This window comes from Serinus canaria, chromosome 15 (assembly GCF_022539315.1).
Source record: "Serinus canaria isolate serCan28SL12 chromosome 15, serCan2020, whole genome shotgun sequence".
Taxonomy (NCBI): Eukaryota; Metazoa; Chordata; class Aves; order Passeriformes; family Fringillidae; genus Serinus; species Serinus canaria.
Genome location: NC_066329.1, coordinates 13,491,908 through 13,517,133, shown reverse-complemented (window position 1 = coordinate 13,517,133; position 25,226 = coordinate 13,491,908). Strand labels below are relative to the sequence as shown.

The 25,226-nt window shown below is 52.3% G+C and overlaps 1 protein-coding gene across 1 annotated transcript in view; it reads left to right on the top strand.

Moving 5' to 3' along the window:
* The window catches only part of RIMBP2 (RIMS binding protein 2), a 38,402-nt gene extending 13,203 nt beyond the window's left edge, over window positions 1–25,199 (top strand). Inside the window, exons 7-21 of the mRNA XM_050980740.1 lie at window positions 567–643; window positions 1,245–1,354; window positions 2,388–3,185; window positions 5,808–5,959; window positions 7,049–7,510; window positions 7,989–8,138; window positions 8,994–9,152; window positions 11,736–13,073; window positions 16,343–16,460; window positions 17,489–17,673; window positions 18,508–18,676; window positions 20,013–20,119; window positions 20,931–21,002; window positions 21,225–21,359; window positions 23,716–25,199. Coding sequence (XP_050836697.1) covers window positions 567–643; window positions 1,245–1,354; window positions 2,388–3,185; window positions 5,808–5,959; window positions 7,049–7,510; window positions 7,989–8,138; window positions 8,994–9,152; window positions 11,736–13,073; window positions 16,343–16,460; window positions 17,489–17,673; window positions 18,508–18,676; window positions 20,013–20,119; window positions 20,931–21,002; window positions 21,225–21,359; window positions 23,716–23,907 — 4,224 coding nt within the window. The 3' untranslated portion in view covers window positions 23,908–25,199. The remainder of the gene's footprint in view (window positions 1–566; window positions 644–1,244; window positions 1,355–2,387; window positions 3,186–5,807; window positions 5,960–7,048; window positions 7,511–7,988; window positions 8,139–8,993; window positions 9,153–11,735; window positions 13,074–16,342; window positions 16,461–17,488; window positions 17,674–18,507; window positions 18,677–20,012; window positions 20,120–20,930; window positions 21,003–21,224; window positions 21,360–23,715) is intronic.
* Window positions 25,200–25,226: the final 27 nt, after the last annotated feature.

Below are 25,226 nucleotides of genomic sequence, written 5' to 3'. Positions count from 1 at the left end.
TTGGGGGTTGGATGGGTTGGATTGGATGGTGGATTGGATTGGGTTGGATTGGATGGGTTGGATTGGATTGGAGTGGATTGGGTTGGATTGGGTTGGGTTGGATTGGATTGGGTTGGGTTGGATTGGATTGGGTTGGATGGATTGGATTGGGTTGGATTGGATGGGTTGGATTGGATTGAGTAGGGTTGGGTTGGATTGGATGGGTTGGGTTGGATTGGATGGGAGTGGATTGGATTGGGTTGGGTTGGATGGGTTGGATTGGATTGGATTGGGTTGGATTGGGTTGGGTTGGACTGGGTTGGATTGGCAAGGGGTATATTTTGTGTGATACTTGTGGTTTCCAGCTGTTTGGAGGTTGACACTTGCACCAGTTCTGAACTCAGCATTTCTTTACTCAGTCGCTGGACTTTGCCCTTCTAAGTAAAATTAACCAGTTGTGCTCCATGTTAGAATTTAATTTTTTTCCTTGAAATTGTGTGTTCACTGATTTATGCACCTGTCAGGAAAGCTGTTCATTCTTCTCTTTTTGTAACCACAGTATCTTTTTTCTCTCCCCTTCCCTACAGATGGACAATGATCAGAACTCCAATACCTCAAAGCAGAGATATTCTGGGAAAGTCCATCTTTGCATTGCCCGCTACAGGTAATGATAAAAATTTCAGTGGCTAGCAGTTTCTTTCAGGATGGATACAGATTTAAGTACTTCACAAGTACTTTTTGTCTCTCAGAAGCTTCTGTTAGATGTAGCTCACTGTTTTTGTCTTCTTGCCTCTGTAGAAGTTTAATGAACTCGTGTGAAAGGAAGATAAAATTGAATACAGTGACTGGAAAAGATCCCCACAACTGAGTTTGCTTTAATTCCCTCTGAAAAATAAAGAGAATTGTGGCCAGTGTTTTTCAAGAGCCCTAAGTGAGAGGTGTCTGAGTGCATCCTGCAGGAAGGGACGTGGGATTAGGGGCAGAGGGATCTCCCAGGCACAGACTGCCCCAGACCCTCAGTGAGAGGTGTCTGAGTGCATCCTGCAGGAGGGGACGTGGGTGTAGGGGCAGAGGGACCTGCCAGGCACAGACTGCCCCAGATCCTAAGTGCATCCTGCAGGAAGGGGATGTGGGTTTGGGGGCAGAGGGACCTGCCAGGCACAGACTCCCCCAGGCCCTCTCAGAAGGAGTCTCCGAAGGGATGCCAAGGCCCTGCCTGGGGGAGCTGCAGCCTGTGCTGAGCAGCACTCTGCCTGTGCCCACAGCTACAACCCCTTCGATGGACCCAACGAGAACCCAGAGGCGGAGCTCCCTCTCACGGCAGGAAAGTACCTCTACGTGTACGGGGACATGGACGAGGATGGCTTCTACGAAGGTACTGCTTCCCGAGCCCCCGAGTTCTGCTCCTCCCTGCAGATTGCAGTCAGCTCCTCTGCCGAGCACGCTCCAGGTTCTCTCCTCCGTCTGCTCCCCAAGCGCTTGCTAAATTTAGCTTTATCATCGTGGTGTTAATTAAAAGAGTTTCTGCACCAGCAAAGCCGCTCCTTGCAGGCAGAGCTAATTATAAAATATTTTATAGTGTCAGCTTTTCCTGCTGCAAGATTGAAGTTGACAAAAAAGCTTACTGGCAGTTCTGGTGTTTCCCTTAATAAGCTTTTCTGCTCCCAACCAGGGACGTTGTTTATGCTCTGTCACTCATCCCTTGCCCCTGATCTTGCCCACTCCCAGGGCAGTGCCATGGAGGAGGTGTTCTTGGAACCCAGGACATCCCTCTGGCTGGCCTGGACTGCCAGGACCCTGCCAGGGGGCTCAGAGACCCTGGCACAGAGCCCAGGATGCCTGTGGTTTTCATTATGAGCCATGGAGCAAATTACCAGCCTTAGATGAAGATCTGCAAGCCACGACAGTTTGAGTAGAGTGATAGTGAATTTATCACAGGGTGAAAAAATAGATTTTTGGGGTTTTTGGAATGGGGGCTCAGGGGGCAAGATGGAGGGATCTGGGTGTGTCCAGCCTTTCTCCTTCTTCTTTTGGCCTCCACCTTCTGCTGTGATGGCGGCCCTTTTGGATTGGTTTAAGGTAGGAGCTCACTGTCTAACATAGGTGATGGGTATTGGGAAGTAATTGCAAATATTGTACATGTAGTTTTTAGTACAAAAAGATAACACAGCCCTGGGGGCAGGAAGAGTGCATTGGGCTGTCCTGCTGAGCAGACCTCAGCTGGCCAGGAGAAAGAATTTTATAGATAAGGAACAACAAACAACCTTGAGACCGAGAACTGAAGAGCTCTGACTCCTTCGAGCGCCGGGCTGGGAAAAGAGACTTTGTGACACATTTTGGGGTCACTGAGCAGCAGAGACCCCGAGATTCTCCTTCAGGGTTTTAACGGCCTTGCTCTTTCTCTCCAGGAGAGCTGCTGGATGGACAGAGAGGACTGGTCCCCTCGAACTTTGTGGATTTTGTTCAGGACAACGAGGCGCGGCTGTCGAGCGTCGAGGACCAGAACGTGCTGAACCGGGCGGGGGCCGCCCTGGAGGGAGAGCTGGAGCTCAGCCCCCCGGGCCAGCCGGAGCCCGGCAGCGTGCTCAGCAACGGCGCGGGCACCCTGGACCTCAACATCGACGAGATCGGAGAAGACATTGTGCCTTACCCCAGGAAAATCACCCTCATCAAGCAGCTGGCCAAAAGTGTCATTGTGGGCTGGGAGCCGCCCCTGGTGCCGCCCGGCTGGGGAACCGTCAGCAGCTACAACGTGCTGGTGGACAAGGAGGTCAGGATGAACATCGCCCTGGGCAGCAGGACCAAAGCCCTGATAGAGAAGCTCAACACCTCCACCTGCACCTACAGGATCTCCATCCAGAGCATCACCAGCAAGGGCAGCTCCGACGAGCTGCAGTGCACCTTGCTGGTGGGCAAGGACGTCATCGTGGCCCCCTCCAACCTGCGCGTGGACAACATCACCCAGATCTCTGCCGAGCTCTCCTGGCTCCCCACTAACAGCAACTACAGCCACGTCATCTTCCTGAACGAGGAGGAGTTTGACATTGTCAAGGCTGCTAGCTACAAGTACCATTTTTTTAATTTGAAGCCCAACATGGCCTACAAGGTGAAGGTCATGGCAAAGCCCCACCAGATGCCCTGGCAGCTTCCCTTGGAGCAGCGAGAGAAGAAGGAAGCCTTTGTGGAATTTTCTACGTTGCCAGCAGGTTTGATTTTCCTCCCTCCCCCAAAACTCTTCAGCTGAATTTCTCTGAAAATACCAGATAAAATACTTTAACCTACACAGCATTTAGGGAATGCAAGTGCATTTTGGTTGTGAAGGTGTAATTAACTTCATTGTGCAATTTGAATTTGTAAAGCCAACAGATTCAGTGTGTTTTGGAGAGTCTGAGGTCTTTTCCCACCTGGCTTTTGCATTAGGAGTGTTGGTAAGTGTTGTCAGTCATTTGCCATTATTCAGGAGCATTGAAGCAGTGTTGAAAACTAGAGCAGAAATACAGCAGTGGATTAGAAGGGTAATCTCATCATTTTGGGGGTGTGTGGCAGCCCCTGAAAAAATCCGAGTATCTTTCCTTATATTCACCTACCCATGGTCATCTAATCATGGCCAAGCATGAGACCCCTCAGAGATTCAGCCTCTCAGACCCTGGGTGCCTCTGAAGGGACGCTCAGGTACGAGTGGCCCCTGGCAGGTGAAGCATCAGCAGCACTCTGAGCTGGGTTTGCTCCCTGCCTGCAGGTGTGATCCAGGCAGGAATCCATCCAGCATGGGGCAGGAATCCATCCAGCACAGGACAGGAATCCATCCTGCTCCCTCCCAGCCTGCAGGTGTGATCCAGCATGGGCAGGAATCCATCCTGCACAGGACAGGAATCCATCCTGCTCCCTCCCAGCCTGCAGGTGTGATCCAGCATGGGCAGGAATCCATCCTGCAGACAGGAATCCATCCTGCTCCCTCCCAGCCTGCAGGTGTGATCCAGGCAGGAATCCATCCTGCTCCCTCCCTGGCTGAGTGAGGAGAGGAGCCAGGGAGGGCAGCAGGGCTGGCAGCAGGGGCAGGGAAGCTCCTGTGCCTCCTGTCTGGGTGCCAGCCCAGCTCCAGGGGGAATGTGCTCAGCTCCCACACTCCTCTTCAGCCTGGGCTCGCTCAGTGGCAGGTGGCAGTGCAGGGTGCAGGGAGGGGAGGGCATTTCACACCTGGGATGGGTCCTGGGCAGGTGGGGGGCACTGCCTGGGTGCTGGCCTGAACTTGTTTCAGCTGTGCTCTTTAGGAAAGGCCTTTTGAGTGAGGGTTTTCCAGGCCAAGCACGTCCCATGCTGTACCTCCCTCCAGCTGTGGAGCCTGCTGAGCAGCTCAGAGCTGCTCTCTGCTGAGAGCTGAGGTGCAGTGGAGCCTCAGCTTTGGGAGCCAGAGCTCCCAGAACCTTCCCCACTGGGAGCACTTCTAGAGAAACAAGCCAGCTTTTCACTGCTGTGCAGAGGGAACAGAGCAGCAGCTGGAGGGGTGGTTAGAGGCTGATGCCTGATTGCAGAGTCACTGGGGCAGAGGAAAAGATGAATTTGGAGTCAGGGATGGGAGTTGCCATCACAGAGTGTCGTGCAGTTGAGCTCATCTCGATTCGTCAAGGCAGTGGAATTGCTCACATGAAAACACAAGGGTTCTCTCTTGGGCACTCAGCTCTAAAAATAGGAATAAGCACAGGATCAGGACCAGTGGGGCTGCTGCACTTCTTGGAGCTAATTTATGTAAAAAGCCCCGTCAGGAGCCAAGTGCAGCAGAACTGCAAAACAAACATTTTATGCTGATGACCGAGGCCATTGAAAATCCCCAGGAATCATTTCCCTGTAATGATGGGAGGAAGCAGGAGCTGTGCTGAGCCTCGGGCAGTGCAGTTGGTTAAACCTGGCTCTGCACAGCCTGGGAAGGGCCAGACACACACCCCGGGGATCGTTTCCTCGTGGGAGGATGGAAGGAGGTGACGTCCCCTGCAGGAGCAGATTGATGTCATTGTCACTGGCAGGGTGCTGGGCTGGATCAGATGCATTCTTTCTGTAAGCTGAGCAGCCTTGCTGCATTGGGAGTGCTGGCTGTCAGTGAAATGCCACGGCCAGGAAAGCTGAAATCCAATCCTGAACCAAAATCTCTCTTGGCCAAGAATAGCATTAGGTCAATTTGCATACTCTCAGCTTGCAAGATAAAAATACTTTATAGATGCAGGGGTGGTGTGAGCAAAACCTGCCTGTTGTGTCTGTGCTGTCCTGAACGTGACCACGATTTCATTTCCGTGTCCACTGGAGGAAATTCAGAGGCAGCAAACCAGTGAGATGCACTGGCAGTTTGCCAGGGCTCTTGTGTGGTGTTTGCACACGTGTCGAGCACAGCTGAGGCATTTTAGCCTTTTTGGTGGCTGAGCAGGATCTGGTTGTGTTTTGTGGGCTGGGAGAAGCAATCTCAGAGCAGGCAGGCCCTGTGTTCTGCTCTGCAGAGGTGGCTGCAGCCCAGCCCTGCCTCAGCAGCAGCCTCTGCTCAGGGCTTGGCGCTTCAATTAACACAGCAGCATGCCTGAAACATTTATGAGCTAATAATCTCTGTGATGTTTGTACTCTGGCTTCCTGGCCCAAGTAGAGCTGTTTATAGCTGCTGAATGCCTTTTAATTGAGGAGGTGTTTGGTGTGCTGTCCCTCTAGGCCACACTGAGGGCCCTCAGAGGTTACTGGGTGGGGTTGGGTTGGTGAGGGGCAGGACCCTGAGCCCAGCTGTGCTTCCTTCACGCTGAGCCCAGCTGCCGCTGCCCTGAGCTCCGTCTGACCAGTCCCATCTCTCCTAGGTCCTCCAGCCCCCCCTCAGGAGGTGTCTGTGCGGGCGGGCAGCGCGCCAGGGACCCTCCAGGTGTGCTGGAAGCCCCCGGCTCTGTCGGCCACGGGCACGTCCCACGGGGCCAGCGTCACTGGCTACGGGGTCTATGCCAAAGGGCAGCGGGTGAGTGCCTGCCACCTCTGTCCCCTCTGGGCCACCAGCTGCCAGGGACGTGGGCTGTTTCCTGGGTGTCCCCACACAGGGAGGAACAGGAGTCTGACTCCATCTTCTTACAAGGCTAATTTATTGTTTATGTTCTATTAAAGAATGCTACAAAAACGATAAGCAGTATAAAACTATAAACTCTAAACTGTACTAAAGAATAGAGAAAGGATGCAGACAGAAGGCTAAAAGATAATAATGAAAACCTCCTGACTCTCTCCAGAGTCCCCACACAGCCCAGCTGTGATTGGTCATTAAGTCAAAACAATTCACCTGTTGGAGAAACGATCTCCAACCACATTCCAAAGCAGCAAAACACAGGAGAAGCAGATGAGATAATTATTGGTTTTCCTTTTTCTCTGAGGCTTCTCAGCTGTACCCTGGGGAGGGCTCTGGGGAGTCTGGGGGCTGTGCCTGGAGAGTCGGGGGGCTGTGCCTGGAGAGTCTGGGGGCTGTGCCCGGGGGGCTCTGGGGGGCCTGGGGGCTGTGCCCGGGGGGCTCTGGAGATCCTGGGGGCTGTGCCCGGGGGGCTCTGGGGGGCCTGGGGGCTGTGCCCGGGGGGCTCTGGGGAGCCTGGGGGCTGTGCCCGGGGGGCTCTGGAGATCCTGGGGGCTGTGCCCGGGGGGCTGGGGGAGGGCAGCAGGTGGCTGAGTGTAGCAGTTCGTTTAGGGGATCCCTGGAGAGCCCCCTTAAGCTTTGTGTTCCCTGGTAGCAGCAGGCAGGCAAGGAGACTCCATATGGCTTCTGTGGTGCTAATTAGATGAGGGTGCTAATTACTGGGGGTCCCAGCCCTGGGAGCAGCATGGTTTCTGAGGGAGAAGGGGGAGGGAGGGAGAGGGGGAGAAAAAGGCCAAGAGAGAGCCTGGTCTGCCTGGCACAGCTTAACAGGGAGATCCAGGGTGGGTGCAGAATAAGCCCTGTGGGATTCCAGATCCATGATCCTCCCTGGAGGATCACAGGCCTGGGATAAGCCGTCCATCTCCCAGGGGTGAGGCAGAGCACACCACCACTGAACGGCGGTGGGGCTCAGGGCTGTCCGTGTGCCCGCAGGTGGCCGAGGTGGCACTGCCAGCTGCGGAGGGCACGGCGCTGGAGCTGGCCCGGCTGCGCGCCCTGGACGCCCGCGAGCTCTCCGTGCGGACGCTCTCTGCCCAGGGCGAGTCCCTGGACTCTGCTCCCGCTGCCATCCCCCCCGACCTCCTGGTGCCTCCGTCCCCCCACCCCAGGACCGCTCCCAAATCGAAGCCATTAGCAAGTGCCGGAGCCCCAGAAACCAAAGAAGAACATTTCGGCCCGCATTTCCGACGGGATGAGTCCTGGGAGCAGACTCGCTCGCTGTCCCCCGTGCACGGACACATGCTGGAGCCACCCACCTTCCACGGCCACCTCCAGGGCAGGAGGTCTCCGTCCCCCAACAGAATCCTGCCCCAGCCCCAAGGCGCTCCGGTCCCCAACACCGTCGCCAAAGCCATGGCAAGAGAAGCTGCACAGAGGGTGGCAGAGAGCCACAGGGTAAAGGCAAACTCCTGCTGGGCTCCTCTGGGCAGGGCTGGGCTCTGTGGCATCACTGGGCTCCTCTGGGCTGGGCTGGGCTCTGTGGCATCACTGGGCTCCTCTGGGCTGGGCTGGGCTCTGTGGCACCACTGGGCTCCTCTGGGCTGGGCTGTGTGCAGGGCAGTGTCCCCAGTGTCCCCAGTGTCCCCAGTGTCCCTGTGCTATCCCTCAGATGGAGAGGAGGAGTGTTTGTGTTTGTGGGTGCAGGACAGTGTCCCCAGTGTCCCCAGTGTCCCTGTGCTGTCCCTCAGATGGAGAGGAGGAGTGTTTGTGTTTGTGGGTGCAGGACAGTGTCCCCCGTGTCCCCAGTGTCCCCAGTGTCCCCAGTGTCCCCGTGCTGTCCCTCAGACGGAGAGGAGGAGTGTTTGTGTTTGTGGGTGCAGAGCAGTGTCTCCAGTGTCCCCAGTGTCCCCAGTGTCCCCGTGCTGTCCCTCAGATGGAGAGGAGGAGCGTTTTCAGCGAGAGGAGCAGCGCAGCCCCGTACTCGGACGAGGAGGAAGAGGAGGATGGCTACGACTCCCCCAGGGTGAAGCGCAGGGGAGCCTCGGTGGATGAGTTCCTGAAGGAGTCAGAGCTTGGCAAGCAGGTGAGGGGCCTGGCTTGGCTGCTGTGCCAGGGGCTCAGCAGGAACACAGGGGTTCCTGCAGGCCAGCTCTGCCAGGGCACTCCCAGGGCTGTGCCTGAGCTGGGGACACTGGGGACAGGCTGTGACACAGGTGACACAGGTGGTGACACAGGTCAGGCTGAGCCGTGGGCAGGGATGCTCCTGTTCTTTGTGTTTTGCACAACCAAACAGCTTTCAGTCTGATCCCACTGAAAGCAAATATTAAATGATTTTTTTTCATTACTTTCAAAAGAGATGTAAAGTCTGGAAAAGAGAAATTTTTTTTATGTCTTGGCATAGTTTGGAAAACTTTAGTCAAAGACCTGACTTCCTGTGTTGAGGGTCCACCATGGTGGTAATATGCTGCAGGAATTAAATGCTGACCACTTTTAAATGATGGTGTGGTGTAACAAACAGCTGCAAAGGGCAGATGATATGTGAATTATCCTCAGGCTTTTGCAGTTTGGTCAGCAAGAGCATTGATGCATGAGGGACCTCTTTAATGAGGGGAGTTTGATCAAGGCTAAAACTGGATTTGGTGCTGGGAACGGAGAGGTCCTTGGTTGTACCACCTGGGATTGGGGGTGGATTCCTTGAGTTACGGTGATAAATGGGCAAAACAGAATTTCCGTGGGGTGTCTCCAGCAGAGCAAAACAGAATGGGCAAAACAGAGTTTCCACAGGGATTGAGAGTGGATTTCTTGAATTACAATGATAAGTGGGCAAACGGAATTTGCACGGGACAGAATTCCCAGCTCCAGCAGAGCAGAGCCTGGGCCTGGCTGCTGGGGCTGGGCAGGAGGAGCAGCCCCAGCAGAGCTTTCTGTGCCCTCTCAGGCTCACTACTGCCTGGGGGACGAGTACCACACCGAGAGCAGCCGGGGCTCGGACCTGTCCGACATCCTGGAGGAGGATGAGGAGGAGCTCTACTCCGAGATGCAGCTGGAGGAGGGCGGCCGGCGGCGCCTGAGCCTCGGCTCGCACGGCGCGCTCAAGGTGAGCCTGGGCACCCCTGGGCACCCCTGGGTGCTGCCAGCAGCCCCCCAGAGCCTGGGCACCCCTGGGTGCTGCCTGAAAGCTCCTGCAGCCCCCCAGAGCCTGGGCACCCCTGGGTGCTGCCAGCAGCCCCCCAGAGCCTGGGCACCCCTGGGTGCTGCCTGAAAGCTCCTGCAGCCCCCCAGAGCCTGGGCACCCCTGGGTGCTGCCTGAAAGCTCCTGCAGCCCCCCAGAGCCTGGGCACCCCTGGGTGCTGCCTGCAGCCCCCCCAGAGCCTGGGCACCCCTGGGTGCTGCCTGCAGCCCCCCCAGAGCCTGGGCACCCCTGGGTGCTGCCTGCAGCCCCCCAGAGCCTGGGCACCCCTGGGCACCCCTGGGTGCTGCCTGCAGCCCCCCAGAGCCTGCAGGCACTAAAGCCCACTCTGTGCCAGGGGGCAGAGCTGGGCTGCCTTAGTGCATTTCTTACCTTAGATTTTCCATTGTTTGACAGATAAACCTTGAACTAATGGACTGTTTTCCTGTCTGTGATTGTTGCCCTTGCAATTCCTGCATCTGGGGGCCTTCCCTGTCTCTGTGAAGACGCACTGCATGTGCCACCCCGAAAAATGAGTTGTTTCTGAGCAAGGAGTCTGTAAAGACTCACAAAGCCACTTGTGTTTTTCCTGTGATTTGTCCGTGTAGCCAGGGCTAGTGCCATAACCCTGACCCTGTGAGAAAGGGAATTGTTCCAGCTTTGTTTGATCCCTGCTTTATCTGAACTCCTTGTGCTCTGAATTCTAGGGAGTCACCAGAGAGAGCAGGAAATATGTTCCAGAAATATTGCTTTAGTGCAGGAACATTCATCGTGAAAGAAACTGCAGAACAACAACTAAAGCAAATGCAGAACCCTGAGCACAGCCAGTACTCAATCTGTATTTGCCATATTGTGTTTGTACATGTGAATTGTATTTGCTTTCTATGTGTGTAGTAAGTACACAAGCTGGGTTTTCTTAGAAAGCACAGACCCAAGGTTAACTTTTTCCTCAGTAGATTGTTATTTAACTAAAATCAGAACTGCTTTGTCGTGCATACAAGAACTCTGACCATTGCCATGACTGCTTTCATGTGCTGTGAATCCAGTCCTTTATTCTGACGCTGTCTGCAGTGAGACAGGTTCTTTTTCAAAGGAAGAAATTACCACCAGTGTTTGTGTTGCTGCACCAGAGGAAGGCTGAAACCAAAATCCTTCTGCATGCCTGTTGATCCCCTTCCCCTGGCCAAAAGAATAATGCCCAGACTGCTCTTTATGCATCAGAAGGTGTATTTACTCCTTGGATTTCAGCTGGTATTACCAGTGTGGATGCTGAGAAAGTTCCAGAGCCTTTACTGGTGTGGGAAATCGATTTTGACCTGCTGAGCTTTGCAGGCTTCTCTTGATGTAGTTCACACTTACTGATCTTTTTCTCACTTCTGTGGCGCTTTATCTCGAGTTTCACAGGTGTTACACACATTTTAACAACAAAGGAAAGTAGGTGGCACAGTCTGAGGTGACTTGGAAAGTTCCCTGTGCCTGGAAGGGGCCGAGGTCCGAAGGTTGGAGTGCCCAGAGGGACGAGAGGTGTGCTGACACCTCCGGGAGGATCTGTTGTGATTCTGAGCCCCGAGGTGCCCCTGATCCGGGCATTAGGCACAAGGAGAGATGATCTCTGAATCAGTAATCCTGGCTGCCAGAGCCAGCTCCCCTGCCCTGTGCTCCCTTCCCTCGCCAGGGCCAGGGCGCTCCAGGTTCTTGGTCAGTGCTCTGGAAATGGAATTGGGGAGTTGCTGGATGTACCTGCGTGTCCAGAACGCTGTTTTACCTGGGCTGGGGCAGTTCTTACCTGCCTCTGGCACAAACAGAGACTTGTGTTGGGCTGAGGGCCAAGCCCTGGTTTATGAAGCAGGCGCCAGGTCCTGGTGAGGTTTGGTGGCAGTGCAGACCAGGTGACACCAGGGAGCAGCTCTGTCCCTGGGGGCTTTCCCTGGAAGCCAAGCTGTAAAAATGGTGCAGGTTGTTTAGAATTTTGGGAAGGAGACCAGAGCTCCTTTAAGGATGGCTGTGGGATAGCTCTCCTCTGACAGGAGGCTGGAGAGATTTGCTGCTCACATAGGAAGCCTTAGGAGATGCAGAGCGAGCTGGCTAGGGCAGAGCTGTCATTCTCAGCTGTGGGTTCTGGTTCAGGGACAATCAGATGGCAGCTTGGCACGGGGCAAGGGAGGAGTTTTAGTGCCATCCTCACCCACCATGCTGGACCCTCTGCGTGGCTCCCATGACTCCATTTCGAATGCATGAGTTTATTCTTGCCAAGAGCATCCCTCGGTTGTTTGTGCTGACCTCTCATGTTGTACCTGGCACCCAGCAACTTCTGAGCCACGTCTTTATTTTCCACAGATCCTCATTCAAAGCATGACATCCTTTCCATAATATAAGCTGCATGTCTTACGTTTGCCATTGCTCTAAAACTAATTCTGTCTTTATTTTTCTTTTCTCCCTCTTCCCTCCCATTTTATTTTTGTCACACACTCTTTGTTCCCTGTCTGGTTTTTAACATGACATACTCTTAAGGAGTACAATAAGAATAAGACCACTGAAGCCACTTTTGTGGAACAGCCTGGCTTTCCCCAGCAGACACGGCACAGTAAAAGGCTTTTCAGTATTCCAGAAGTGGCTGAAGAGGACGGTGAATACCCTGAAGTGCTGTACAAGCAGGGTTTAGGTATGCCCTATAGAAAGAACCCCAGAATAGCTAGAGGCCCCAGAGCTCGCAGGCCCTGCTGCCACCAAGAGCAGCAGCCCAGGGCCAGGGCAGTGCCAGGGCTGCAGGAGCTGGAGGAGAGAGGAGGCAAAGGCAGCCAGGGCCTGTCCCGCAGCCCCGACAGCGGGCTGGACTGCGGCAGCGAGGAGGAGGAGCCCCGGCACAGTGCCAGAGCCCAGTGGGGCAGCGATGAAGAGCAGCCCTGGCTGGGTGGCAGACACAGGAGGGGCAGCGATGAAGAGGAGTCCCGGCACAGTTTTAGACACAGGAGTGGCAGTGAGGAAGAGCAGTCCTGGTTTGGTGGCAGACCCCAAAGGAGCAGCGATGAAGAGCGGTCCCAGCGCAGTTTTAGACCCCAGTGGGGCAGTGAGGAAGAGGAGCCCCGGCACGCTGTCAGACCCCAGTGGGGCAGTGAGGAAGAGGAGCCCCGGCATGCTGTCAGAGCCCAGTGGGGCAGTGAGGAAGAGGAGCCCCGGCACGCTGTCAGAGCCCAGTGGGGCAGCGATGAAGAGCGGTCCTGGCGTGGTGTCAGAGCCCAAAGGGGCAGCGATGAAGAGCGGCCCCGGCCCAGTTTCAGACCCCAGTGGAGCGGTGATGAAGAGCGGTCCAGGTTCACTGCCAGAGCCCAAAGGGGCAGTGAGGAAGAGGAGTCCCGGCCCAGTTTCAGACCCCAGCGGGGCAGTGAGGAAGAGCCCCTCGGGTTCGCTGCCAGAGCCCAAAGGGGCAGTGAGGAAGAGGAGTCCCAGCCCAGTTTCAGACCCCAGTGGAGCAGTGATGAAGAGCGGTCCCAGCCCAGTTTCAGACACAGGGGTGGCAGTGAGGAAGAGGAGCCCAGGCCCAGTTTCAGACCCCAAAGGGGCAGTGATGAAGAGCAGTCCAGGCTGGCTGCCAGAGCCGCCCTGGAGCCCCAGCCCTGTCCGTGCCGGCGGGGCCCGCGGCCGCTGCTGGCCCGCAGGAGGACGCTGACCCGGCAGAGCAGCATCGAGGAGGATCTCGGGGAGCTCGGGGAGCTCGGGGAGCCCGGGGAGGAGCTGCCCGGGGCTCGGCGGGGCCGCAGAGCCCAGCGGGGCTGGAAGAGCCCCCCCAGAGCAGCCGAGCCTGGGGCTGGCCTTGCTCAGCCATCCCTCAGAGATGCACAAGACTCTCTGGTGTGTGAAGTATCTTCCTTCTAACATCTGCTTGCCGAATCAGTCTCTTTTCTTTATTCTCTTTAATTTTTGTTCCTTTTTTTTTTGTTGTTCTTTTTTTCTTTTTTTTTTCCCCCAAATTGATTTTTAAAGTCTGTCCTTTGGACCCATCTGCTACATTTTCCCCCCATTTCTTTTTCTTCCCCATCCACTTTGGTTTATTACCGTGCATTTTCATTTATGGTCCTCTTTTGTGTCATGCTGAAATCAGATTAATTTGCTTTGCAATGATTTTCCCCCCAAACAAATTACAATAATGGCTGCTTTTATTAAAGGACAACTGAATCTAAATTTTAATTAAGGGTTAGCTGAACTATAATTTTTCCAAAAGACTGCTTTTCTTTATTTTGCCCATCTGAATGTTGCTCTAAAAAAAAAAAAAAACCAAAACCAAAAACCAACAAAACCGAGCTGCATTTTGAACTGGAGAAATGCTTCATCCATATTTTTAATATTTTTTTTTATTATTGTCAAGGCATTCATTTCATCGTGTTGTTTTTATTCATCTCATTCCCAGAATTTTCAGGATACGCTCTTTATCATGGAACATCTCAAGACAAGATTCAAGATTCTGCCCCAGTGTGACAGTGACCCAGATTTATGGAGTCACAGCTTCATCATTTCCATTTTCTGCCTTATCTCCGCGCTGTCCCCACGCTGCCGTCCTTGTCAGACCATCTCTTCTTGCCTTTGGAGTTGCAGACTGCATCTCTGCAGAGAATGCAGGCACAGAGCTGCTGCCAGGGGAGCCCAGGGCCACCCACACCCGCCAGGGAAGCTCTGCACCACCGTGCCCGTTTGCATTTCTGCCCACTCATGTCCAGAGGAGCCTCCAGGTGTGAGGGACACAGCCCCAGAGAGCAGAGCCAGCTCTGCCCCCTCTGCCTGCAGCACCCAGGGTGCACACTCCATCCAGATGTGTTCACAGGGAGCAGAGCCAGCTCTGCCCCCTCTGCCTGCAGCACCCAGGGTGCACACTCCATCCAGATGTGTTCCACAGGGAGCAGAGCCAGCTCTGCCTGCAGCACCCAGGGTGCACACTCCATCCAGATGTGTTCACAGGCAGCAGAGCCAGCTCTGCCTGCAGCACCCCAGGGTGCACACTCCATCCAGATGTGTTCCAGAGAGAGCAGAGCCAGCTGTGCCTGCAGCACCCCAGGGTGCACACTCCATCCAGATGTGTTCCACAGGGAGCAGAGCCAGCTCTGCCTGCAGCACCCAGGGTGCACACTCCATCCAGATGTGTTCCACAGGGAGCAGAGCCAGCTCTGCCTGCAGCACCCAGGGTGCACACTCCACCCAGATGTGTTCCAGAGAGAGCAGAGCCAGCTCTGCCTGCAGCACCCCAGGGTGCACACTCCATCCAGATGTGTTCCACAGGGAGCAGAGCCAGCTCTGCCTGCAGCACCCAGGGTGCACACTCCATCCAGATGTGTTCCACAGAGAGCAGAGCCAGCTGTGCCTGCAGCACCCAGGGTGCACACTCCATCCAGATGTGTTCCACAGGGAGCAGAGCCAGCTCTGCCTGCAGCACCCCAGGGTGCACACTCCATCCAGATGTGTTCCACAGGGAGCAGAGCCAGCTGTGCCTGCAGCACCCCAGGGTGCACACTCCATCCAGATGTGTTCCACAGGGAGCAGAGCCAGCCCTGCCTGCAGCACCCCAGGGTGCACACTCCATCCAGATGTGTTCCACAGGAGCAGAGCCAGCCTGCCGCAGCACCCAGGGTGCACACTCCATCCAGATGTGTTCCACAGGAGCAGAGCCAGCTGCTCAGCCCCAGGGTGCACACCATCCAGTGTCCAGGAGCAAGCCTGCCTGCCACCCCGGGTGCACACTCCATCCAGATGTGTTCCACAGAGAGCAGAGCCAGCTGTGCATGCAGCACCCAGGGTGCACACTCCATCCAGATGTGTTCACAGGGAGCAGAGCCAGCTCTGCCTGCAGCACCCCAGGGTGCACACTCCATCCAGATGTGTTCCACAGGGAGCAGAGCCAGCCGTGCATGCAGCACCCCAGGGTGCACACTCCATCCAGATGTGTTCCACAGGGAGCAGAGCCAGCTGTGCCTGCAGCACCCCAGGGTGCACACTCCATCCAGATGTGTTCCACAGGGAGCAGAGCCAGCTGTGCCTGCAGCACCCCAGGGTGCACACTCCATCCAGATGTGTTCCAGACAGAGAGCAGAGCCAGCCCTGCCTGCAGCACCCAGGGTGCACACTCCATCCAGATGTGTTCCAGAGAGAGCAGAGCCAGCCCTGCCTGCAGCACCCCAGGGTGCACACTCCATCCAGATGTGTTCCACAGGGAGCAGAGCCAGCTGTGCCTGCAGCACCCCAGGGTGCACACTCCATCCAGATGTGTTCCAGAGAGAGCAGAGCCAGCCCTGCTTGCACACTCCATCCTGACTCCTTCCTGACGTGTTCCACACCAGGACAGGGCTCAGCTGCTGCTCCTGGAGCCTCCCAGCTCAGGCTGGAGTGACCCCACAGTTCCTGCCAGCCGAAGTGGTGACCAGGCTGTGCTGGTGCCAGTGACAGCAGGACAGGCTCTGGAGAGCTCCCACAGCCCCTGCAGTGCCCAGGCAGCAGAGCCAGCTGTGCCCAGGTGGGGTCTGCAGCCCTCCTGCTCTGCCCTCACCCTGCAGCCCTGCCAGGCCAGGACCAGAGGGCCCAGGGCCACCAGGAGCAGTGCCCAGGGCCACCAGGAGCAGTGTCCAGGGCCACCAGCTGTGCCCAGGGCCACCCAGAGCAGTGCCCAGGGTCACCAGCAATGCCCAGGGCCACCAGAGTGCCCTGGCTCCCTCCCTGCTGCCCAGCCGCACCTCCAGGGCTGGCACTGCCAGGTGTGCCAGGCTGCCAGGGCAGCCCCACCTGCCCAGCTCTCAGCCTGCCCATGCCACTCTTCAGGACACTCTAAGGCCACCTTAGCCGCAACAACAAAGGCAAAAGAATATTTCAAAAATTATTCTTTTCTTTTCTTTTCGTTCTGACGTGCGACTGCTGGTTTACAAAGCTCTGCCATAAACCAGGGAACCATTTCTTTTCTTTTGCAGGTTTGCCAGGCAGCAGTGCTCACTTTTCAGCTAACCTTTCAGTTAAAAACTAAGTTTAGTTGCCTTTAGAGCTTGTGCTTCCAATTGTGCCTGACCCGAGGCGTGTCCGGCCGTGTGAGCGCCATGTCCACGCCTGGAACTGACCAGCCTGTTCTTTCTGTTGTTGTTTTCCAGCTTTTAGGTAACCCAGCCTCGGCAGGACGGCCCGACAGGGTGGAGCAGGCGGGGAGAAGGTCCTCCCATGGCAGTGCAGTGGCACACAGGTCTCGGCCCCTGCTGGTCCCCTCCATTGGTCAGTGGCAGAGCGGTGCACTGCTGTTCTTGGCAGCTCAGAGCTGGGGAGGAGAGCCTCAAGGCCAGCAGCAGGCTCTGGAGTGAGCCAGGCTGCTCCTGCTTCACAGGGGTGAGATGGGCTGCAGGCAGCTCTGCTGGACGAGCTGGGGCTGCCAGGGGGTGAGGGCAGCTCCTGGCACTGCTGGGAGCCTTGGCTTCCCCTCAGGGGCTGCTGAGATTGTGTCAGCTCACACTCACCTGGGTCTCACCTCAGAGGGAATCTGCTGGCAGGTTCCCTCATGGCCAGTGAGATCCCTGTGGCACCAGGGAGATTGGTTCAGCTCACACTCACCTGGGTCTCACCTCAGAGGGAATCTGCTGGCAGGTTCCCTCATGGCCAGTGAGATCCCTGTGGCACCAGGGAGATTGGTTCAGCTCACACTCACCTGGGTCTCACCTCTGGCAGGTTCCCTTAGGGTCAGTGAGATCAGTGTGGCACCCAGGGAGATTGGTTCAGCTCACACTCACCTGGGTCTCACCTCTGGCAGGTTCCCTCATGGTCAGTGAGATCAGTGTGGCACCCAGGGAGATTGGTTCAGCTCACACTCACCTGGGTCTCACCTCTGGCAGGTTCCTTCCTGGCCAGTGAAGTCCCTGTGGCACCCAGGCCTCCCCCAGTGCCATCCTGCCACCCACCAGCCATCCTGTTGTGCCCACCTGCCATTCTCTTGGCTATTTTTTCATCAATTCATGGCAAACTCTTGCAAACCTAACAAACGTGGCTTTCCTACCTGAGCTGTGCAAATGTCACTCTGCTCCAGGAGATCAGCCCAGCTTCCAGTGCAGGCTTTAGAAGCTTTTTTTAAAATAACAGCTTATTAATTAAAAAACAAAACACAGAAACCCACCGAGCTTTATAGGACGTGCAGTGAGCTTTGGGTGTTTTTCACTGAAATGCCAAACACGTTTCAGGTATTAACTGGGAGAGTTGGGTGGTGGGGCCAGCCTGTGTTGCTGAATTGTTCTTTCCTGAATTTGCTGTCACAGATGGCTACGGTGGCCATGACCGTCTTTCCCCAGACATTTATGAGGAGTCTGAGACAGACCCTGGCACAGAAGACCTTTCCACTCGAATATTTGTTGCACTTTTTGACTACGACCCACTGACCATGTCCCCCAACCCCGATGCTGCAGAGGAGGAGCTGCCCTTTAAGGAGGGACAGATCATTAAGGTGAGGCCTGAGACCACAGGAAACCTCAACATTTTACCAAAAAACCACAACATTTTACAAAAAAATCCCACAACATTTTACAAAAACCCACAACATTTTACAAAAAAATCCCACAACATTTTACCAAAAACCCCACAACAATTTACAAAAAAACCCACAATATTTTACAAAAACCCACGACATTTTACAAAAAAATCCCACATTTTACCAAAACCCCACAACATTTTACCAAAAAACCCATAACATTTTACAAAAAAACCCATGACATTTTACCAAAAAACCCATGACATTTTACCAAAAAACCCATGACATTTTACCAAAAATCCCACAACATTTTACAAAAAACCCCACAACATTTTACCAAAACCCCCACGACATTTTACCAAAACCCCCACGACATTTTACCAAAAACCCCACAACATTTTACCAAAAACCCCACAACATTTTACCAAAATTCCCACAGCATTTTACAGGCTCTCCTTTGGGGCAAAGTGCCCGTGTGGTCAGAACCCAGGGGCTTTTCCTTCAGAGGTTCAGGCTGTAAATCTCACTGGACCTGGCAATTAATATCTGGTGCCAAGGGCTTAAAAACGATCACAAAAATCTTGAAGTCGCTGTAGATAGTCAAGGCCAGGTTTTATTCAAGATTTAGGTGAAGTCCAGGGCTGTGGCTCTGGAGCTCCCTGTGCCACTGGCCCAAGCCCTGCAGGAGGATCTTTGCTGCAGAGAGCCCACAAGTGCTGGGGTCGAACCAGAGCAGAGCTGCTGCATTTTCCAAATGCTTCCTCAATGCTAAAACCTTTCTGACCAACGTGATTCTTCTTTGAACTCCAGGTTTATGGGGACAAGGATGCTGATGGGTTTTACCGTGGGGAGACCTGTGCAAGAGTTGGCCTCATCCCCTGCAACATGGTCTCTGAGATACAGGCAGATGATGAAGAGATGATGGATCAGCTCCTTAAACAAGGTTTCCTTCCCTTGAACACTCCAATTGAGAAAATAGGTAAGGGGAAATACAGACATTTTCCTTCAGACTCCTGGCTCTGAGCTTGGCTGCAGTTGCCTCCTGGTTTTATGCAGATGCACCCACACTTTGCAGTCTTTTCCTGCCCCAGGGGACACATCCTGTGCCAGTGTCTGGATGATTTTATACAGCTAGTGTTTAACCCTGGTGTCAGCAATTGCTGCAAGTGGGGACCTGCAGCTCCACCACTCCACTTGTTGCTTTCTTTCCTGATTAAAAACAAATGAATAAGAAGCTGTGTCCTGGAATATTTCTGGGCCCAGAGCACAGTCCCTGAGCTGTGGAGCCTGCTGGGCACAGTGAGCTGGGGGTTCTGTGCCTCAGAACAGAGAGAGCCAGGCCACAGCTGGTTATTGTCTGAGCTGTGTGTGGGGCACACCTTTACCTGTGCCACTGTGGCTTTCCCTGTGCCAGGGAGGTGCCCACGCTGCTCCTGCTCTGCTGGGGAGGCTGTGAGCAGCAGCTGCAGAGGGCTGTGCTGTGGCAATAGCTGGAGTGCATTTATCAATAGCTGGAGTGCATTTATCAATAGCTGCAGAGCATTTATCAATAGCTGCAGTGCATTTATCAATAACTGCCGTGCATTTATCAATAGCTGGAGAGCATTTATCAATAACTGCAGTGCATTTATCAATAACTGCAGAGCATTTATCAATAACTGCAGTGCATTTATCAATAACTGCAGTGCATTTATCAATAACTGCAGTGCATTTATCAATAGCTGGAGTGCATTTATCAATAGCTGGAGAGCATTTATCAATAACTGCAGTGCATTTATCAATAACTGCAGAGCATTTATCAATAACTGCAGAGCATTTATCAATAGCTGCAGAGCATTTATCAATAACTGCAGAGCATTTATCAATAGCTGCAGAGCATTTATCAATAACTGCAGTGCATTTATCAATAACTGCAGTGCATTTATCAATAACTGCAGAGCATTTATCAATAACTGCAGTGCATTTATCAATAGCTGCAGAGCATTTATCAATAACTGCAGTGCATTTATCAATAACTGCAGTGCATTTATCAATAACTGAGTACCTTTATCACCACCTGCAGTACCTGTGTCCATACCTGAGTGTCTGTGGCCATACCTGCAGTACCTGTATGCACACCTGAGTGCCCGTGGCAGTACCTGCAGTACCTGTGTCCATACCTGAGTACCTGTATGCACACCTGAGTGCCCGTGGCAGTGCCCATGGCAGTAACTGCAGTGCCTGTGGCAGTAACTACAGTGCCCCTGGCAGTGCCCATGGCAGTACCCGTGGCAGTACCCCTCTCTCTCTCTCTCTCTCTCTCTCTCCCCTCCCAGAGCGTGGGGGCCGGCGCGGGGGCCGGCAGCAGCCGCTGACCACCCGGAGGATGGTGGCCCTCTACGACTACGACCCCAGGGAGAGCTCCCCCAACGTGGATGTGGAGGTAGGGGCAGAGCTGAGCCCGGGGGGCTGCGGGCACCGAGCCTGTGAGCTGCCTCAGTCATCCTCTAAGATGTTGTTTGGTTTTGGTTTTAACTGGGGAATTGTAGAGGGAGAAAGGGAATTTTGAAATATGTGGGACTTAGTGCTTTGAAACACAGCCTGGGTTGTTTTCTGTTTCTTATTGAACCAAATCTTTTTCTAAATTATGGTGTTTCAAAGTAGTTTGACCGACAAATCAAATAAATTGTGCTGATGTATTGCAAAGATTTTGTTTGTTCTCTCTCCCATGACCACAGGAAATTAAACGTAATTTAGAAGCCCTGCCCTAACGGCATTTAAGCCACGGACAGTTAAAGAGCCCGGTGCTCTGGGTGCTGATCAGAGAGGAGCTGCCCTCTGGGGAGGTTTTGCTGAAGAGAATCCAGCACAGCTGCAGGGTTGTGCCCCAGGGGCTGGGCTGGGCGATGCCCTGAGCTGTTCTGCACCTCAGTGCTGGCACTCACAGAGCAGGGCTGAGCCATGTCCCACCCCTGGATGGATTCAGGCACCCTTTGAAGCTGCAGTTCAAAGCTTGTGCAGGTTCTTCAAGGCCTGAATGTCACAGGGGGCCCTGTGGGTGCCCAGACACAGTGGGACAAGGGCTGGGCTTAGCAAGCTGAGGAAAAAACCCCAAGGGAAAAAACAAGGGGTTTGGCTGTCAGATAATTTGGTTTCACCAGCGACTTACCATGAAGGAGTGGGGATAAATCTGACTGGAATCCCTGTTAATAAAGAAAGGCTGATCTTTGCCTGTCCCTGCTCCTCCCCTGCAGGCCGAGCTGACCTTCTGCACTGGGGACATCATCACTGTCTTCGGTGAGATCGATGAAGATGGATTTTACTATGTAAGTTGGGTCTGCTGCTCACCCCAAACTGCCCCCAGCCCCAGCAAACACCAGCCTGGGGAGGGGATGTGGAGCTGTGTGAGCTCTCAGCCTCCCCAGGGACCCTGGATGGGAATTTCCTCTTCCTCACCAGCTTTGGAATAGGCAGCAATCAATCCCTGCCTCCTTGGGAGCAGATGGGATGGGCTGAAAGCACTCACTGCTCCTTCCCTCTGCTGGCAGGGGGAGCTCAATGGACAGAAGGGGCTGGTTCCTTCCAACTTCCTCGAAGAAGTGCCTGACGATGTGGAAGTGTTTCTCTCCGAGGCGCCCTCGCGCTACGCGCACGACACGCCCACGCGAGCCAAGGCTAAAAGGGTAAGCAGCCCCCTGAGGAGCACCTAACCTTCCATCTGCCATCCCATCCTTCCCATCTGTAATTTAGACATTATTTTTGACATTACCTTTAAATTCATTTGCCCATTTAAAGTTCTCTTTCAAGTATATAAAATAAAACCTGAGGGACAACGGCTTTAGCCTTCTCCAGCTGGTTCTGTTTGTAAATGGAGGAACTGGGTGGACGGTGGGACTGCAGCCACTGCAGGACCGTCCTTTATGGCCTGGATTTGAGCAGCCCTTTCCTGGTGATAGCTGTTTCCCAAAGCTTCCAAATTGCTCTTACTAAAAAGGTTCTTGTGCACAAAAGACTGGTACCAGTGTTCCTCTAAATACAAACTGTAACTGCAGCTGATGCACTGACAGTGGTCATCTCTCAATCCTTACAACCTCCTGTTCCAACTGGCGCTAATTAATTGCTCAGAGACTTCTCTTTCATGAAAGAATTAATCATGTTTAGAGTATCTCATTTTTGGTTTTGTTTCATCACTGCGATACTTTTATATATTATATATTTTATATATATTTTTATTTCTTTGCTCATCTGCTTGGAAACAGAAGAAGAGTGTTCATTTCACACCTTAATAAGGCAATGTAGCCTTCACGTAAGTGAGCAACTGAAGATACCAATAGAGATTTCAATTAAAGCTACCTGGCTATCTAATGCAAGTCTTGAAACTTAATTGTGGGGGAAAAGAAAAGAAATATGTCTCCAAACCCCTTGGCCACGGAAGAACAGGCTGAATGCCTTTGCTGTACCTAGTCAAGTGCACTCCTTTCTTGGGAGCCAAATCCTTTAAAACAGGCACCTCTGAAATCCCTCAGCCCTCCCTGTACGAAGGTCAGCGTTTGGAACATATTTCTTCCCGAGCTCAATGTTTATGTTTACACAGAGAGGAGAGTTTGATGTCTAACTACCCTACAAACAAAGCTGCATATTGCATTGCTAGCCAAGCTGGGATGTAAAAATTCCAAGCTCCTGTGTCAAGAGAAAAGCACAACAGCTGCAGCCCCTGCAGAACCAGCAGTGCCGCTGGCACGGACGGTAGTTTACAAGGGGATAGTTGGTTCTGAAACTCACTACACTCAAACACAGCTACTTAAATTGTCTGCCTTAAAATGTGTTCTCCACGATCTGTCATAGCCCAGTTTGCCTCAGACCAACTATTCAACGCTTCTGAAAGCAATCCCCTCCCGTGGCACAATTCCTGTTTGTCCTGGCTGTGGACCTTTGCAATCTTAGCACTGTTTGGTTTACCAATGCAATAAAGTCTCGACCTGAAACATGCAGCTCCCTGGATGAATGCATTAGACTCGATATCTGGTATCTTCAGGTGTACGTTGGGGTGCTTTACCAAGTTGTTTTGGTTTGTTTTGGTTTGGTTTTTTTTTTCATTAGAATTAGACCTTGATTTAAAATCAAAGTAGGCTTGAAGCCCCTTTGCTTAACTCACCGTTGCACAACGATCCAGTGAATTGCTGACGTTTTAACTTGAGCTAGCAGGCCTCCCTCCAGCATGGATTCTACTCTGAAAATATCATCTTAATTGATAGCAACCATTTTGCCAGCTGGGCACTGTAGTTAGGATAGGCTGAGTATGTGTAATTTTAGCATTTTCATCCAAGTGCTTTTGATGACTGAAAAAAAAAAAAAAGCTGTTCAAAATATTTAGGAATGCTGTCATCGAGCAACCTCATAGCTGCAGCATACACATCAAGCACTCAGGGCCTTTAAGCTTTCTTTGATTGCAATTAAGGTTCATTTTAGCTTTTTCTTTTTCCTTTATTTTTTTTTTTTTTAAGCCAGTGTGCCATCTTCTCTAATCTGTACATAAAGTTTGCTAGCCAATTTTAAAGAAAAGGCATTTAAAGGACATTAAAAAGTAAGTGATCATGTAGCATTTTAAGTAATTTATTCTGAAAAGAGTTTGGTTTCTATAGATTGCTAATCTGTAGTAATTGACATGTTAATTTTTCTTAAATCTATAGCTAAAGTATCCCTCTCCATTTTAGTACTACCAGAGTACTGAAATGAAAAACCAAAGCCAATTTTGTGGCTTTTGTGGCCAGAGTTCTGGCAAAACAAGCGTATCCAACATTTCCTTTAAAAGGGTATAACCAAAACTGGGCTTTATTGGTGGGTTTTCGATTTCTATATTTTTTTTTTCTCTAAATTGATGTATTTTCCATAAGCCCACGCAGTATTTTAAGCCAGAGAAGAAGAAACCAGCCCTTTTGTTTAGGCGGGGAATGGGACTAGTGATGTTACCAAGTTTCTTGCTGCTGATGGCTTTGAAGCTTTCAAAGATTGAATAAATGATAACAATGTACCTACTAGGTTCCTCCTGAGAATACAGGTACCTCCCGGAGAGCACCTTCCCCCACAGTTCATCTCCATTCCGGGTCACCTCCGTCACCTGTGATGGGCTCTGGTAGTCCCGGGAGAGGCAGGGATATGGCCTCGAAAAAGAAAAAGGGGCTGCTTTCCAAAGGCAAGAAACTGCTGAAAAAGCTTGGTGCAGTGAAATGAGTCATGTGCTCCTGGACAACTTGTAAAGCTTCCAGTCTGTGTACTTTTTTTTTTTTTTTAAGTCAAAACTAGGGCTTTCATGACTATGCAGTACTTTACCAGACCGATGCATTTTTAACTCTGACATCAATAGAGTCATTCCAATTGCTTAATCAAAACAGCAAGGAAAAAAGGGAAATAGATTTGCTGTTGCAAAAACGTTTTTTAAAAAGTTAAAAAAAAAAAAAAAAGTTATGGGATTGAGACCAGAAGAACATGGTTTTATTTGAAGTCATCTCAACACCTGCAACTCCATTGGAAAAATCTCAGCCTTTAGTCTCCTTTAGCCATGAGTGGGGGGAGAAAACTCTTCAGAGAGATCACCCCAGTGGATCCAATCATTAACAAAAATGGTCTTGAAACTCCTAGTTGAATCAGCCTTGATGTTTTGCCTTATTAATGCACAATGATTTGTACTGTCGAATAAATATGCAGCGTATACTTTGTATGTACTGTGTATGCAGCTGTGTCCATCCTCCCTCCACCAGTGGTTCCAGGGGATCACTGTTACTGCCCCCAGCCCTGTCTGACGGACTCCTGGGAGTGTGGAAGTGCTGTGCTAAACCCTTCTCAGTGTTTGCTGCCCCAGAAAAAACCCAACCCTGGTTTGCCGTGCTCCCTCCAGGGGAGGCAGGCAGTGTAAGTCACTCAGAACCTCACCCCGTTTCACCCCTCCAGTTCTGGGGCTCCTGGCTCCCTGTTCTGAGCTACTGGGAAAAAACAACTGCACACCCAAACCCCTTTAGCCCCCCAGTTTCTTTTCTGTGGAGGTTCAGTCCTAGGTTAAAAGGCATTTTCATTCTGCTGCTGTCAGATTGAGGCTAAAGTCCATCTGCAGTGGAAGGACAATGTGTTACAGCCACAGCCCCACGAGGCTGCACCAGGCTCCAACCAAACCCAACTGCAACATTGGCATCTCACAAAAACCAACCCCACACCCTGATGGCAGTCATTGGCTGTTACTATTTTGTAATTCTTGTCCATTTGTAAATTGTTTTTACTGTTTATACATACTTTTCAGACTGCCTTTCTTTTTGTAATTTACGGAAGGTTTATAAATGAATGATCAAAGCTTCCCCATTGTGTCTTCAGATAACAATGTAAATTACTGTAAAATACTGTGTGCTAGATGATAACATTTAATTAAAGAAAATAACTGGCCTACATTTGTGGTAAAGTACTGTGTGGGTGTGTGCATGTGTACAGTCGTTGTGTATTATATTTTATATAAATAAATAATTTGATATTTTGTAGAGTGCAGTATGTTTCATAAATCCCCT